The following is a 17,281-nucleotide window of genomic DNA, read 5'->3' on the forward strand; positions in this document are numbered from 1 at the left end:
AAAATACTTTTGTGAAATAAAGCAATTTTTATAGAGGAACATGGCATCCTTCACACAGCAGCACTGGTGATTGCTTCAGGTGAGAAAGAAAGAAAAAATACCAGGCTAAACATCAATCTTTGAAGGAAACTGAAGCTGTCAGGTTTAAACAATACCTACCAGTATTAAATCAGGACTTGTCCATTCACTTGCAGAAAGGAATCATTAAATATTTCATGGCCTGTAGGTAATCAGAATTAGCCCTGTTTCCTCAGTCAAGAAGGGATCCTGTCATCCCTACATATTCTGTTTAACTGTCTGAGTGAGGTAACTGGAATTCAAATAGGTGCAACAGTTATAACTGAGCGTGAATGCTGCTGAGCTGAATTCTTTTTTAAAAAGTAATATTCAGAGGTTGTAACTGAGCTGATCTGGGTTTCACTATTGTCAGGGCAGGATTTTGCCTAGGCCTGGCCAGGAGTGTGTATTTTTTAGAAAGAGGAGTTACTTGTGTCTTGGAATTATGTGGGTTTATAACCAAAAGAGATGTTCAACTTTTCTTAAAAACCAAACCCCAAATCTTCCTATAAGTACAAGATTTTGTGCTGCTGGATTTCAAATAAGACTAAACAGGCAAATAATAGGAGGGCAGCAGCAAGGTAGTTATTATTTTCTATCTCTTGATTAAGAAAATAATTTTATCAGCTCTCTGTCCTGTAATTCCAGAGTAAATGCTGCAATGAGCAGAGAAACACTTTATATGTTTCACTTATATTTGGGCTTCAGTCAGTGGAAATGAGAATAGACCTCACTACAGAGCAGTTAAGATTTTTTAATACAATTTCCAACATAATGGACCCTATCTTGCTTCCTGGATTTTTTTTACATAATCCTGTAACATAGAGTAAGGATGATTTACATTCCCTAGTAACAAATGTTTCTGTAGTATCAAGCTTAATATATGGAGCCTGATACTCAATAAAAACATGCAATGCTTCAAAGATTACAAAGGATGTTACTTTTCAAATATTGTAGGGATTTCTTGGTTTCTCTGTCCTAGCTAAGAGGCAGTTGATAATGTGTTCCTTCTGTATCTGGGATAAACTGCTATTGATAACACTGGTAAGAGAATCTTTCCAGTTGACACTTCCTCTACATTCAGTGGTATATGTAGTAGGGTATTTGGCCATGCATGCAGTCTCTGGAACGAGAGGAGAGAGGAGGAGCAGAAGAGGAGCCCAGCACTGTTTGTACCTGTTAACTGTGTCAGTTATGTTTACCAAGGATGCAGCCCTGTGCACACAGTATTTCTCCCTGGTCCCTTAACTGCAGTGATGTCATCAGGCAGACATTACCACGAGATCAAAGAAAGGTCATTCTTCTAACCAAAGCCCAACATGGGTCCTCTGAGCACTAGTAACCAGGCAAGGGTGTCCCTTCCACCTCGCCTCGTGTGGATTGCACAGTGTTCGGGTCTGATCATGCGGTGTGTCTCTGGCGAGGAGTGATTTCTCACTTGTCCCGACGCTCTCGCACCTCTGCGCCCACCGGGCCGGGCACAGCGGCCGCGGGAGCGGTGCGGCCGTTTCAGCACCTTGGCCAGAGCCACAGCGGGCTGGGGCTGCGGGCGGGACCGGGGGGGTCCGGGCGCCCGGTGGGTCCGGCCGCGCTCGGTGGCACCGGAGCTGCTCAGCCCTGGGATGAAACACCCCCAGAGGAAAGCCCACAGCTGTGAAAGTTTGAGGCCTCAGCCACACAAGTAGCAACCAACAGCCTGCACTTGCACATCTGGGTGTGCAACTGCACCGCCAGGGTGCCAGGTGCCTGGCTGCTCTTATCTGCACAGTTGGGGCTTTGGTGGCACATCTGGGATGCTGACTGCATATGTGGGTGCTGTTAGGCCTTAGTCCTGCACAGCTGGAGGCTGGGATTCCTGGCCTGCATTCTACCTTATCTAATGACATATTTTGTGCCCCTGAAAGTGTCATAGGCCTCCCAATTCCTGACCCCATGTTCTGTCATGATTAACAGGGAATAATGTGGTGTTGGAAGATGTTATACATGCAAACATTGATTAGTAAATGAATATTTAGAGTGTTCTTTTTCTAATAATAGCTTCTGATGCAGTTGTTGGGAGTTTCAGCTAAAAATGCCAATATCACAGCTGCAATTTGTGAGTGGGATTTTTTAATAAATCAAGGAAAACAGGGAGCTCAGATCTCCCAGATTTTCATGCTCCTACTGATTTTTAGAATCTGTTGTTTGTGCATCATTATTATACTGATTTCCTTGGGCTGCACTGCATGTAAATATTTAGCCTTGAAATAATTCTATGATGAAAAACTAATGAAGCAGAGGAATGACTGGAGAGATGGCATTTTAGGTGAATCACAGCTCATTCAACAAATTATTTATAGATTGCTCTCTCTTATGATAGGATGTCAGCTACCTGGCAACGAACCATAGTACTTATGAATCATCTAACAGACTTATTGTGGCTTCTAAAGGAGGGCAAAAGAGATTAAGGAGGGCTCACTTTGTATCTTTTCATAACCAACAAACTCACATTCCAATGAAAAATAGATCTCTCTGCTCCCAGCTGGTGCATGGTTACTAATAAACCTGCCCATGATCAGAAAGGAAAGTTAATAAGTAATGCAGCTTTACTCTTGTGGTCAAGTATAGCTGACTGAACAGAGGTTTTAATTCCTTACTCATGTTTTTCTCTCTTATCTCAACTCTCTTTACATGACACCTCAGTGCTATTTTACAGTTCATTATTTCAGGGCCAAAACCAGGAGTACTCAAAGTACTATGTTGAATCAGGTTGCCCTGGATCAGGATGCTCAGCTGCCTAAGAAAGAAGGTGCAAGTCTATTAAGTAAGAGAGCTGCAAAAACAACAGAAGAAAATCACAATACATCTTTATGCCTGTTATATTATGATCAAAAATTGCATCTCCTTGTGTGGACACTGGTGCTTGCAGGGAATAAAGGTGCTTTTCAGTCTCTGGAGATGTGTGGTGGTGCCAGGTGTGGTGCTGTGCAGCATAAGAAACAGCTGCATTGTTTATTAGATGCTGAAGTAGGTGGAAAGAATTGCATGAATCAGACTTTAAGTTTTATTAGACATAACTTAGTGATACTGGTAAAATTGACATTTACATATAATCATGGCCTTTTTCAATCACAAATCATGAACATCAACATGTTAAGTGTTAAATTATCTTCCACTTCTATTAGCATACTTTTCTAAAAATATGGATTGTTTTAAAGTGTGCAGCTGCACATATTACATTCACATAACAAAGTAAACAAACTTCAAATAAAAAAATAAAATGTATGTTAATACAAAATGGATATTTACAGACAATGAAGTTTGCCACTGCCCATAGAACCTCCCAGGGCCCCTGGGCCATACAAATCATACTTCCTTCCCATCCCAGAGGTGTATGTGCCTGGTACTGATCCTTGGCAAGAGGGAACTTTTCACAGAGTTTGCAGCAGCAAGAATTGTGTTTTCTTGTGAAATTGCCATGAACTGGTCCATGGGGGATTCCATAGAAACTAAAGCACAGAAACAAAGTGTAATACCAGAGGCAACACCCAGAGCTTCTGCCTCCTGCTCCTTTATTCCAGCTACCTGATTTGTTGTAGAAGTTACAAGTATAGTACCAAGCTTGAACTCTTCAACTCTAGCTCCTGCCTACCTAGTTGTGATGGTTGTGTGAAGATCTGGATTTTGTTTCCACTTTTTGTGTTTATTCCTATTGATCTCTAGCTACCTTTGTGGTATAGGAATGTGTCACAGGCTTCCCTGGGCTTTACCTTGCATTTTTTGTGAGCAGCAGGGTGGCTTTGGCTGTTTCACCTACTGGAAATGGCTACAAAAAGACAAACAGGCAGCATCAGGCACAAACCAGGACTAAGCCCCCATCTCAAAGCCCAGTCCAGGCTTTATACAGGCAAGACCTTCTTTCCCATGTCTTTGCAGGCAGAAGAACTGTGATGCAAACTAGACAAAAAATTAATGGCAAATAAACCATTCCAGAATTTTGTCTCATGAAGGATAAGATGGTGTGTTAGACTCCATTTCTATGGCTGATTCTTACAAGTTCAATCTAGGGTACATCTGCACTGTGAACTCACATGCTGAGGAGCTAGATCCAGACTCACTAGTTTCAAGTTAGCAGCAGTTTTGCTGCTGCATCCCCAGCCTGTAATTATGGTCATGAGCCTTGTCCAGAGGTAAAAGCAAATAACCTGGAAGCTGCACCACATTAATGTAGCTTGGATGCTTTCAGGCCCAAAGTAGTCATGGGGACACAGTAGGTGAAATCAACATCTCAAACCATGCTCCATATCCCACCATTTGACAGTAATCTGTCATGTCTTCAACCTCTTATTCATTTTCCACATCTATTACACCTGCATGAATGCAAGATTTTCAAAAGAACAAGGCACTTTAGAATGAGGTATGCAGAGCAAAGACTTTCTTTTGGCAGTAGGGGTAAAATTTATCTAAAGGAGCAGTTCAGTACTTGTCCTCAATGAGAATTGCACCACTGAACTCGGTAGGAGTGTTACAGAGAAACAAAGAAACACACGAGTCTCATTCCTCACCTTGGGAGTGACTTGCTTGTTGTAGATTGGTGTTAGACACAAAGTAGCTTGTTTTTACTGTTCTTCATGATAACTCAGGGAATACTAGTTCAAACAATGCTGTTGGGGAAAAATAAATTGCTCTTGGTTATTTGGTTTGGAGATTTTTCTGTTTCCTTTCCAGTGTGCTCCCTCCACTAGAGCTATCAGCAGCATTATTTGACCTTAACTCAAGCAGTTGTGTAAACCAGAATTTTAAGTTTGCACGTGCAGGTTAGGAGCACCCGTCAGCTGACAGGAGCAGCACCACAGGGCCCTCTACCCAAATGAACTCCAGTTAGCCAGGCTCAGACAGAAATCCTTGCCATAGGGCCCAGCACCTTCATGTTGAGTAAATTCAGGAATTCAGAGAAAAAGAAAGGGATTCATTCAGGTAAATTAGTTAGTGAGCTATCCACTTAAATTTATAACTTATTTGCTATAAGACAATGGGCCAGTCAGCCCTTTACAAAAGGCTGGCAAAGGTTCAAGCATCCGTTCGCTCCTACTGAAGCCCGACTTGGAGATTGTACCAAAGATCTGACCACCTTTGTTCTTGCTCTCTGCGGGAAAAGATCTCAAATGCAGCGATATAAAAATGTGGAAAGGAAATGTCAAACAGGTGGAAGGTTTTCTCTCTCTTCAGAAAAAACCAACAGGATTTAACATTTGCTTACAGGACAAATGTACTTATAACTGCTGCTGACTCCATAGCATTGAAATACATTAAGTAATAACATTCAATAGTGTTAGAAAATATAGATATTTCTCTAATTATGTTTTACAGCTGCTTCAAAAGATGTGGCATCTTGTAGCTACTTTACGTGCAATCCTCTGGCCACAGTGTCAGTGCCCTGCATGCTGTTCATCCCCCACACCACACATACCAGGATTTCCCACCACATATTAATGTCAAGGTCAGGCATTTTTTACACACCAATAAAAACTTCAGTGACAGGAGTATTTTCTTCAATGCTACCTTATATAGTAGGGCAGGAGGAGATTAATAGAAATGAGTTGTTGGTAGGACACTATTTTTCTTCTGCTTTCACTGAAAGGCAGAAAAGTGATAGAGAAACAGTGGTCTTGTCTGACTAGTCTTCATCAGCTGGCCACATTTTTACTGACTACAATAAAACCCCAAACAAGTACTTGTATTTGCATCGTTTGCTGTGTGTGATGTTTCTTTGGTTTTGTTTTTTCTTCTCCAAATCTAGTCCAATAATGCCTACAATCAATGCTTTCAAATTGCCTATTCTGGAAGTCTGCCCCATGACTGTCTTTAAAGTAATTACCTAGAAGTATAGAGCTTATTTAGAAATCTTTCGGGAAATCACTACCGCTCCTGACGGAGAATCCCAAATATTGCAATTCTAAGGCACAAGAGGCTATTTAGGAGCTATTTTTATCCCCTAAAAATAAAGGCATATTCAGTTTTCTCTAGGAAAATAGGCCACTGGTAGGAAATCCTCAATTATAGTTATTTTTACTTAAGTACTTCCTTAATGTCACTGGGACCATTCTGAAAGCAAGAATAACAAAATCACTCTATTTCCAATACTTATGCATCAAACTGCTGTAAAGCAGAAAACAAAGGTAACACAAAACACTACTGGTGAGTTTACTTCATGTCAGTTGACTTCATATCATTAGCAGTGTTATTAAAAGTCCTGTGCAGTGCCAGAGCACCTTCTCTCCACAGATTTTAAAGCATTCTCAAGGTGTGGTTGGTGGTCTTGGCTTCAGGCAGAGACACGGAGAGGCAAGAGCTGGTGTTGAGGCTTGTGGTTCGCAAAGTCTCACTCTAACCACTGATGCTGCCTCCCCAAACGAGGAGAAACATTTCCAACAGCAAGCACGGGGTTACAGGAGGAGGAAGGAGCCCTGACTCTGGGTTGATGTTGACTGCAGGTAAATCTCTCTGTGCTCTCAGAGATCAGGACAAAGAGGTCAGGAAGTTGTTCTGTAGAAAGAAAACCTTCAGTTTCACAAGCATAGCTCTTCCTGTTGCAAAAAAAGAAAAGCTCCAATGAAGCCACAGAAATTGCTTATGAAGCCAGGAGTGGCTCCCTTTTATAAGGGCTTTTAACATCAGGCAGGTAAACATGGAAGAAAATCCATCAAAAGACTAGTGAGATGCATCCTTTGCAGAAAAAATAAGTGCTTTGAGTGAACATTACCCAGAGATGAGAAAATTTCTGCCACTAATACATTGGGCCAGGGCCTTGGCTGGTAATGGCAGTGTTGTTACTCTACAGCATCTCCAATTCTAGTTACTGCTCCAGGGCTCAAACTTTTATAACTCTTTTTATCTGACAGAACAAAATACCTTTAAAACACAATGCAGTAAACACATTAGTCTCTTAATCCCCTGAACTTGCCGAATCACTAGTAATTAAGTAGCCTCCAGGCAAGAGGCATCATCAAATATGACAGCACCATGTGACTGCAGGTAGGTCAGCCTAGTGTAGCACATTAACAAATGCCCATGGTTGCCTTAATCTAAGGCAAGCTCTGTAGCCAAGAGAGAAACAAACCACTTAGACACTGCTGATCCTCAGCTTCCAACCTATGTTTCCTTTGTCATCTGTGGATATCTGTGAGAGGTGACATTTCCAAACTGTATTCCCAAAATGCACTCCAGCCTGGAAACTACCAGTTAACAAGTAATAGCTGATGACAGAAAAAAATGAAGCAAGTAAAAGCAGGTATCTCAACACAGGCACAAGAGAAGTGGATCCAATTTGTATATCTGGCCTGGGACAGGTAATTGTCCAAGTGCAATCTAGTGTTATGCCTATGAAAATCCGGCAGGGAAGGAGGAGTTGGTAGGTAACAAAGTAGCATTTAAGAGAGGCCAGGAGGGCTCATTTTTGATGCCTGAACCTGTCCCAAGCACAAGATGAAGTGTCTGTCCCCAATATCCCCTACAGCTGACCCTCAGAGCAGTCACATTATTCGGCCTGCTTGGGCACCCAGGTGAATCTCCATCCTCCGTCATCATCCCTGCGCACGAAGGCTTGTCCTTGGTGGAAGGTGTGCGTTCTCACATTGCGGTGAGGACTTAAAGATGTTGTGAAGGCCACTTCTGTTTTGTTGGGTGACAGATCACCAGTCAAATAAGGCAAGCCATAAGCTGGGAGGGAAGAAATGCTTGGCACTGGTGAGGAGACACATGGTGCTGAAGAAAACTGTGGAAGGAAGGGAGAGTCCTCACTGCATGGATGGGTGCTGCTGTTAGCTGGAGGCATGTGGGTGCAGCTATACACTGCTGCTCCTTCACTGTGGTCATAGTCTATTGCTTCACCAGGGTTCAGACAGTACGTGTCTTTTCCAAGGTCTGAGGACAGGGCACTGTAGTTAGCTGAAGTTTCATCAATAGTGTCGACATCTTTTAATCCTAAAGTCTTCAAGACCCAGCTGTCCACGGCAGGGCTGTCTTGCTCTTCACAGGCAGTGAATTCGTTAAAGAGGTTCCTTCTAGCTTTGGAAGCATGAGGAGTTTCTTGAGGAACAAAGCAGTGGTCCTCTTTTAATCTCCTCTTGGTGCTTTTGAGAATAGCACAGTTTTTTTGGCCATGGCAGGACAGCAGTTTCTATTAAAAAAACAAAACAAACCATGGAGAGAGAAGATTAAAATCTGAATTTCTAGCTACCTGGAAGCAACATGTTTCTGAACTCACACCTTAGATGGGTAAGATAAGACTGCTGTTCTTGCAAGAGATACTTTTTCTTCTACCCTGTGCTTAAACATATGAATATGACTATTTTGTGTCTTTACAGGTTCTGCAACAACCCAGTCCCTGAAAGAGAAGAATTTAACCATGTCAATAAGGCCTGTGCTTTGATCGCATTCTCATTCAGTACAGCGTGAAATGAGAGCTCCCGCCTGGCTGTCCGGCAGCTCCTCTGCGCTGTTGCTGCCAACAGCGTTTGGCAGGTGAGCGGGGTATGGAGGGGATGTGGCAGATTGACAAAGAGGGAGGATGTGAAGTCAAGTCACACTGGGCCAGGTGTGATCCTGGCCAGGGAGTGCTCAGAGCAGTAGACTGAGCAGCTCTGAGCTCATTCATCAACCGCAGCTGCCATTATCCCAGGACAAGGGCCCTTCAGGTAGCCTGGGATGGTCAAATTAAGGCAGGAATAACAGGGAAGCTCCCTGATGTGTCACATATTGACTGCTCAGCCACCTCCCACAGTCCCCACGGTCTCTCCTCCATGTGACATGGGTGGGTGACCAATGAAGGAGATCTTTGGTGCTGTCAGGTGCCAGGTCTTGGCCTGGGAGCAGGGACACCCTGTCAACTCAGAATAGAATGTAAAAGGAAAGTCTGCTGGTTTTTACAGGTCTTTTTACCTCATGCCCAATCCACAGAGCTGAGCAAATAATTAATAGTTTGGTTTCAGGGGCAAGTTTGGAACAGTACAAAATATGTTTAAGTTGACCAGAAACAATTATCTTTCTTTTGGAAGAGAGACAGGGAATCAAAGTATGTCATTTAAAAAACCCTTAACAGTTTAACAGAATGTTTTATCCAACCTGAAGTGTTTATTTTTGTATTTTACCTTAAAAAAACCCCACAGCTTGTTAATTAATAAATTTGGAAAAAAAATGGAATATTAGTATTCTAGTGTAAAGGAATAAAGCACATCATTGGAAAATTACACACACACAAAAACAAAAACAAAACACAAACCACCACCACCACCAAAAAAAACACAACAAAAACCACACACATAAAATGGAAACACCCAAAATGTAAAAAAAGTAAAATTAATCCTTATCAAAATGGATAATTGACAAAACAGACACATTCATTAAATATATACGCTCAAGTTTGAACTTTTTACTGCAAAAAGTTTTAGATGGAATAATTTAACCTTTCTTATGAACTTAACTTATATCTAACTTATAAATTAAACTAAATTATGCCATGGGTTATACTGTCTTCATAGTCAGAGCCTGATAGGATGTCATTCCTGGGGGAAATTGTCACCTCAGGCCCATGACCATGGTAACTCTGTGAAGTTAAATAGATCTCACACTGCAGGTTGTCTACACTCTTTGACTTTCCACACATTTTAATGGCATGTACCTATTTAGCCCATTTCTTCTGCACATGTCTATACAACAGGTTTGAACACAATACCTTGGCTTTTTCTTCTAAACATTTAATCAGGGCAGAATTCAGGTATTGTCGGAGGTTATTATTTTCTTCTTGTAACCTAGCAAGTTCCTCTTCCTTCTGAAGCAAGGTATCTTGAAGCTGTGGAATAGAGATATTGATGAATAGATGTTGACTCTGTAACTTAATAGCAATTGCCCTATGGTACAGGCTGCTTGGATTTGATGATCTGGGTGTTTGCTTTGTGAACTCAACCCATCCCCTCCAGCCTCTTGTCTCTGTAAATCTAAGTGGCATGACTGTTTAGTTTTCACTTTTGACTTCCTTTATTCTTTAGCAAGTGTTTGAGAAGATTACTCTGAAAAAACAAAAACAAAAACAAGAAATAAACAAAAAAACACCCCACCAACCCAAAACCAACAACAAACAAACAAACAAAACCCTTTAACCACGTAATAATAATAGAAAAGAATTACAGGTAACCCTGAACAGCCAGAACCTGCCACAGGCCTGACAGCAGGTGCCAGATCTCCTCCTGAGCAGTAGTAAGCATCCCTTTGCACCCCTGTCATTCCCATTTATAGTTAGTTGGTGGGGAAAAGGAGAAGCAGGAGCTGCAGACTAACAATTTATGGCGGTAGAGCACAGAAGGAAGATACAGCTGCTTCTTTTTGATACAGTACTACTCAGGGATCCCTTCGTTCCTGAACACTACTGTGCCAGTCCCAGCACATAGATAGAGCCGAGATAATCCCTGGTCCCAAGAACTGAACAGCTATGTTTTGATTTGCAGAGGCCTGACACTTTTCCATAGGAAATCCACATATTTGCAGTGAGATTTTTGCTTTGTGATTATAGCTCAGGAAGCTTCTTTAGGAAGACAAGGATTCTTCTGCCAAGGATCTTGGGCATCTGCTGACTGCAGGCTGTAAAGCACAGATTTAAATGATCAAGGTAGATCCAAAGAAAGAATACACAGATTTATGGAGCCTGGGGCTTGATTTCAGGGACCTTGAAGTTGGTAAATGAATTTCCGTCAACTTCACTGTACCAAAATATCATTCCGAGTATTTGATCAATGTGATTTCTCTGAGGTTTCTTCATCTAGGACTGTTCAGTTTCCCCTGTCCCTTGATGGGAGTTACAAAAAATGAAAGAAAAAACAAAATGTAATATGGAAATGCTTGTTGGTCAAAATGGTTCTTCCTTCACATAAGTAGGTAATTCTGGTGGAATCATTTTTCGTGAAGATAATCCTGGTGGACTCTGGAGGACAAATTCTATGTATTTTTAGTCAACAGCATGAAGCTCTGCATCATCACCAGAGCCTGAGGGACTCCCTGGTCATGCCCCTGCTCTTCTCCAGCACCAAGGCAGCTGGTGCAATGTGCCGTAAGAGGGAATGGATGAATAGGGAAACCCACAACAGTTGTTCCAGCTTCATGGGACAACATAGGGGAGGCAAATACTTCAAGCAAGGAACAAAACCCCACCTAACTAAAGTGGTATTCCACCGTTTCCCAAATCTGTGCCAGTAAGAGGGAGATGTGCCATAAACCAACCGAGAAGGTACGATACATGATACAAAGTTCAGGAACCTCGCGGGGAGAAACCGAGGCCGCTGAGGGTGTGGAGCCTTTACCTGCTTGTTTCTGTAGAGCTGGGAGGACAACTGGTCTCCCCGCCACGCCGCCTCCTGGGCATCGAGCTGCGAGCTGCAGATCTGCCCTGGGGGAGCAGACCCGAGGGTTAGTCCGCGCCCGCTCCCCCGCACAGCCCGGCTGCAGGACCGCGGCCGGGATCCCCCCTTCCCCGGCGGGGGGTGCGCACTTACCCGGCGGCCGAGGCTCCCGCCGGCCCGGCCCGAGCTGCGGCGGCGGCTCCGCGGAGCACAGGGCAGCCCAAGTCTCCTTGGAAACCCCGGCCCAGGGGTAAGCGCAGCCCGGCCCCCCGGAGAAGTCCGGCTCCAGGCACGGCCGGCCGGTGCTCTGCGGAGAGAAGGGGACATCGCGATGGAGAGCCCGGAGGACGGTTCCCTCCTCCCCATCCCCGGCGCTGCGGTGGTCACCGAGGGGAGGCGGTGTCAGCCCCGCTCCGGCCCCGCAGCATCCTGGCGAGAGGCATCCCAGGGGTTGGTCCCTGCTCCGCGGGGAAACGCTCCCCTCCCGCTCCTGTCCCAGCCGGGCTTTGCTCAGGTGCCTGCCTCAGAGGAGCCCCGCAGCGCCGGCCGCCCCTACCAGGCGCCACCTGCCCCCGTGGGAGCTCCCAGCCCTGACCCGAGTGCCCGCTCCCCCCCGCACCGGGTGTCCCCGCACCGCCCCGCCGCCTCCGCTGGGCTCCGGGCAGTGCCGCCCCCGCCGCAGCCCCCCGCAGCAGAGGGGATCCGGGCAGAGGAACGTCAGGAAGGTGGCTGAGTTTCCTGCAAACCCATGGGAAATACTAGGATCTGAGTGGGTTTATGGTGAAGGGAGGACCCAGGTTATCCTTGGCCGGTCCGTTCCTCCCACCTTGGGGGCCTGATTCAGCTCTAAAGCTGCACAGAGACAGCAGAGTCACCTCCAGGCTGCTCGCACCTCTCTTCTGCCCCTGCAGTTCTGCAGGAGTCCCAGACCGCACAGTAGCAAAGCCTGGGGTTGTCTCTGAATTCACCTCTTTTCCCGCCTCAAATAAGCCCCATTTACAGCAAGTCTAAATCTCTGCAAGGCAACCCCTGGAGCCTCAAGCAGGGAATCTCCTCCCCCACGGGCAGGCACAGCAGCAGAGGCTGCTCTTGCAGGTGGAGGAGAGCCCTCTTCCTTACCCATCTTAAAGAGGGCACAAAACCTACTGCAAGCCCCCAAGGCAAAGAGACCAGCTTCTCCTTTTCTGCCTCCAGGTCGTGAGAAATGCAAAGAGCACTTACCATGTCAGTGGCAGAACAAAATTCAGGTCTTGGGAGCACGTTTCTGTTAAAGCCCCAGCGAGGTTTAAATGGCTCTGAAGAAGGGGGAGAGGGGGGAGACCGGGGAGGCGAGTTTAATCTAAAGGAGCTCCCAGTGACGCCTCAGAGCTCTCCTGAAACCCAGCAATCTGATTTGGTGTAAAGCTGTCAAACTTGTGACGTGAATAAACAGCAAACTTGCTGAAATCAAAGTCATTCTGGCCCCACAAATCAACACAAGGAAGGAGGGAAAAGAAAAGAAGGAGAGGGAGGAAAAAAAAGCCTTCACACACTTCAGGACAGCACTGAACTGGTGTGTCTGAGTTTCACTCCAGGAAATAAGCAGGGATCCAGCGAAGCATCCCACATGTTCAGAGCAGGGCTGCTGGTGTTGCTGGTGAGTTGTTTGTTTTGTTTTGCTTTCAAGTCTTGTTTGCAGTTGTAAAATGCAGCAGGAAGAAGCAAGTTGTCCCACATGCCTGCCTGAGGGAATGGGTTTTCCACAGCTTCCCAGGGGTGTGTAGAAGCAAATAAGATTCAGGGCACTTCTGTGGACAGTTCTGAGGAAGAAAGTATAGAACAATATAGTCTGCAGTGACAACCTCCTGCAAATGTATTGGGAATTAGTTTCCTGTCAATCCCCAGGCTTCCATGAGGTCTCAGGATATAAATGCTGTGATGGTGGTATAAGATTTACTGTCATACAGGTTAATGTTGCAAAAGCCATATGCAGGTGCATGAAAGGCAGAGATTCTCTGCCAATAGTCACCTCTAATTCACATCAGATTTCCCCAGAAAATAAATCAAAACAAACATCTCTTCACTGAGGGTCTGTCTTTGAATAGTGTAGGGGATGGTAGGAATAAAGCAGAGCAGCTATTCAGTCAGCATCCTGCCCCCTGCCATGGCAAGGGCTGTTTGCGGGGGGTGACCTGACCTTCCCACAGACACAATCTGTGGCCAGTGGAGGGTGCGACTGGACCAAAGGCCGGGCTGGCATATGGCACAACCTTTCATTTCTGCCCTGGAGGAAGCTCAGTGGTTACCCCATTAGGAAGGCTCAAGGACAATACAAACCAAGAGGGCTGTTTGCCTCCTGTTCTTTTATTACTGGCGTATTTTCCTCTGTTGCTGCCCAAGGTAAACTGGCAGCTACCTCAAATTAAACCACTGCCATCTCCTGCCTTATGTTTTTTTCCAACAGAGATGTTTTTAACAGTGTTTACATATCTAGCTTTGGGTCACCTTTTAGCTTTCCCAAAGCTCAGCTCTGCACAATACATTTGATCACTGCTGCGGTAACCCACACTCTTCAGGTGCCACCTCCTCTCCTGCGTGGCTGTGCATAGGGGGTGCATGTTTTGACTAATTAGAAACAGCAGCTCTATGAAACATTTTCAGTGAGCACCAAGGCTCAGCACATCCCTCACTGATCCGGTTTAGTCCCTTCGCCCTCTACTGGGCTGCCTCCCGGTGCTGTGGCAGCAGTGGCTCCCTCACCTCAGGCAAGGACTGCCACCCTGGGGCTGTTAGGCAGTAACACGCCCGGGAAGGGCCCGGAGGGGGCAGGTAAAGCCGGGACAAGCCGCAGCCCTGAGGCCGCCAACACCTGGCAAGGGAAGCTGTGGGCCGGGACGCCTCCGCATGGCTGGGAGGCGAGGAAGGCAGCCCCGGTACAGGCTGGAGGAGCCCTCAGCGCCCGGAACAACCCCGTGCCAGCCACAAGGGCTCCACAGAGCCCGCAGCCCCTCCAGACACCGCGGCCTCGGCCTGTGCCCGCTCGGGACAGCGGCCATCTTGCGGCTGCCTGCGAGGCGCGGGAGCGCCGGGCCCGGCCATTGGAGGAGGCCAGCGCCCCCCGCGACGTCATCACCCCGCGCCCGCCGCAGGGGGAGACATGGTGGCGGTGGAGGCGAGGCCTGGAGCGTCGGGCTGGGGCGGCCCTGTGCTCGTTGTGGTGGGCACAAGGCCCCTCTCCTGGCATCTCCAGGCAGCCTGGGGAGATGCCTGCCCGGCCCTGGGTGGGGTGGGGGCAGGTGGAGAGGAGCTTGCAGAGAGGAGGCCCGGTGGGTGAACGGATCCCCGTGCAGGGGGTGTGGGGCTGCCCCTGGGTCACCTCATAGCTCAGCCCTCAGGGGGCACTGAAGGAGGAGAGTTGTGTGTCCAAAAGCGTGTCTGGGGAGGGATGACGAGTGGGCAAAGTTTCATTCTCGCTTCATGTGGATGTAGGGTGGAGTACTCTTGTTGACCAGTCTGAATGGCAGTCAAGCTCTGCCACATCCATGCCCCCAAGCACTCGGAATGTCCTTGGTTCTCAGACCAGAACAATTACGAGCATTAACTCTGTGCTGGGGTGTTACCTCTTGTTCTCAAACTAAGTCCAAATAATGACAGTGCTAGCTATGAAGAAGAAAGGTTTCTAACTGCACAAAGAAAATGAGCCCATTTTCAGTGAAACCAGCACAGGGGAGAAGCGCCGCGGACTCACAGCTGCTCCTGGATGGGACCATTTGCCTGGCAAAATATTGGTGGCTCTGTTTCCGCTTCCTCTTGGCAGAGCTCTCTATGCTCAGGCATGCAGTTTGCCTCAGAAGAAAGTGGTGGGAGGTGTATAGGCACAATCTTGGAGTGAAAAGCAAGTATGAAGAAAACCTCTGCTCACTCCGTTGTTGCTTCCACACGTTGGTTTGGGCTTTGCAAGCGCTTTGCTTTCTGAGCTCAAGGAATTCATGTCAACTCACAGTACCAATGCTGGAGAGTGAAAGATGGTACATGGGAAAAAGACGACAGAATCAGATTGCCTCATAAGTTTGGGGAGATAACTTTTGGGAGACAAGGAAAGACAAAAGCTGTTGGTATAAGAGAAAAATAACTAATTTTGCAAAATTGTTCGTGGATGTCACCCATGGTGATAGAAGAGCTTCAAGGCATGATAGCAATTACACATCAATGTATAGTGTAAAACAAACCAAGTAACAATCATCTGCTAATTATTTTCCTGCTCATCTGAGACAGCCCCTCTCAGAGATATTACTGCTTATGCTTAATGATGTACTTCAATCAAAAATAAAGTTCAGTTTGAAATGTTTATCAAGGCTACAGTATTGCTTCAATGGAGATCAGATTTCACTTTGAGTGTCATAATGGGTCTTTCCTGAAGTTTTGAGAATACACTAATGTATTGCAGTGTGTCTATTCACATGTGTTCTTGGTACTTATAATTTATTCTGTAATTTCAATGGGTTTTTGTTATTTAAATGACAGTGGTGAAGCTAATCTTGTTTTTATCTGGTTTCACTGCGTGTGTGTGTTTGTGTGTGTGTGTGTGTGTGTGTGTGTAGCCATGACCCTAAGATGGTGTTCGGACCATTGTGAACTGGTTCGCAGAAGAGATGGCACAGAGAAGAAAAATAATCATATTTACAAATAGTTTAATTCAACTTTTATACTGGACTTCCTGGAGTGTGTGTTACTTTTCATGCGAACACCACAAGTGTCCAGACCCACCCCAAATGCTCTTCACTTATTTTGCTGTATTGCTGCTATGGTGCTTCTGGTCCCTCTTAAGAATGGTTGGTGTATTAGCAGCAAAATAGAGGCTCACGTTATTAGTTATTACCCCAGATATTAACCTGTAGGTGACTAAAGGTGTGATTAGTTAAGCCTGATGAGGCTGATTTGCAAGAATAATTCTGAATGAAAATTTCTGCAGATACAAGTTCTGGTTGTTCTCTGATCAGTCTTCCTCCTTGAACGCAGGACTAAAAGGCACTTCCCAAATCCAGTCCCCTGCTGTTGAGACATTCTTAAACTTTTCAATCTCCCTCTTAAAACTAATTAGGTTATTTTCCTTACGTTATTCCCACTGTGAGGCTACACCATACTCTGAGCTCTGATGGCTGGACACTTTCTAGTTTCCAGTCTGAATGTATTCATAGCAGGTATAATCCCTTTTGTCCTTGTGCCAAGCTCTTGCTTTAATTTAGACACTTCTTCTCCCTCTGTAGTGTTTAGCGTTGATGTCTTTGCAGAACGCTGTCACATATGGTCTTTGCTTTTTAGGTCAAATAAGGCAGGTTCTTTTACAATCTTCCCACCGCAGGAACTCATCTCAGGGAATATTCCAGCTGAAGTTAACCTGGTTTTTAGATGGATGACCAAAATTACTCAGTCTGCTGTGTAACATACCAATGTTTTAGAGAGAATTGTTGGCAAATCTTTATCTCTTTTATCTCTTCCTGGGACATTTTAGGGCAATGTTTGCCTTTTCCATCATTCTCTCACACCAGTTACTAGTTTTGAAATCATTGTCAGCTGGCAGTAAATACACCTGTGGGCTTTATTTGTTGTAAAATGCTGTTAGTCAAACTGAGTCTTCAGTGCTGTTGGGCTCTAGTACTGTGGAGTTTCCTAGCTATTTAGGAGCAAAAATTTAAAAGGATGACTTCAAGATGGAAAGCTGTAATAGACCTTTTTGGGTTTACCTGCAGTTTCTCACAGCAAGAGCGGTGAGTTAATGTCCTACCTGGCTGCAATTCTCATGGTGGCTTCACCACTTCTGGTTTGAAATGAAGGCACACAGTGCATTTAGGTATATGCAATTTTCTCTTTATGTT

The 17,281-nt window shown here is 45.5% G+C and overlaps 1 protein-coding gene across 1 annotated transcript; it reads right to left on the reverse strand.

Annotated features, from left to right (window-relative positions):
- Positions 1-7,573: 7,573 nt before the first annotated feature.
- On the reverse strand, positions 7,574-11,753 carry GMNC (geminin coiled-coil domain containing; the record flags this gene model as incomplete). Its single annotated transcript, XM_080349697.1, has 3 exons — positions 7,574-8,215; positions 9,770-9,886; positions 11,388-11,753. 3 exons carry the CDS (start codon positions 11,751-11,753, stop codon positions 7,574-7,576), a joined length of 1,125 nt encoding a protein of 374 aa, XP_080205823.1.
- Between the last annotated feature and the right edge of the window lie 5,528 nt (positions 11,754-17,281).

Source organism: Nesoenas mayeri (genome assembly GCF_963082525.1).
Source record: "Nesoenas mayeri genome assembly, chromosome: 9".
Classification (NCBI taxonomy): domain Eukaryota; kingdom Metazoa; phylum Chordata; class Aves; order Columbiformes; family Columbidae; genus Nesoenas; species Nesoenas mayeri.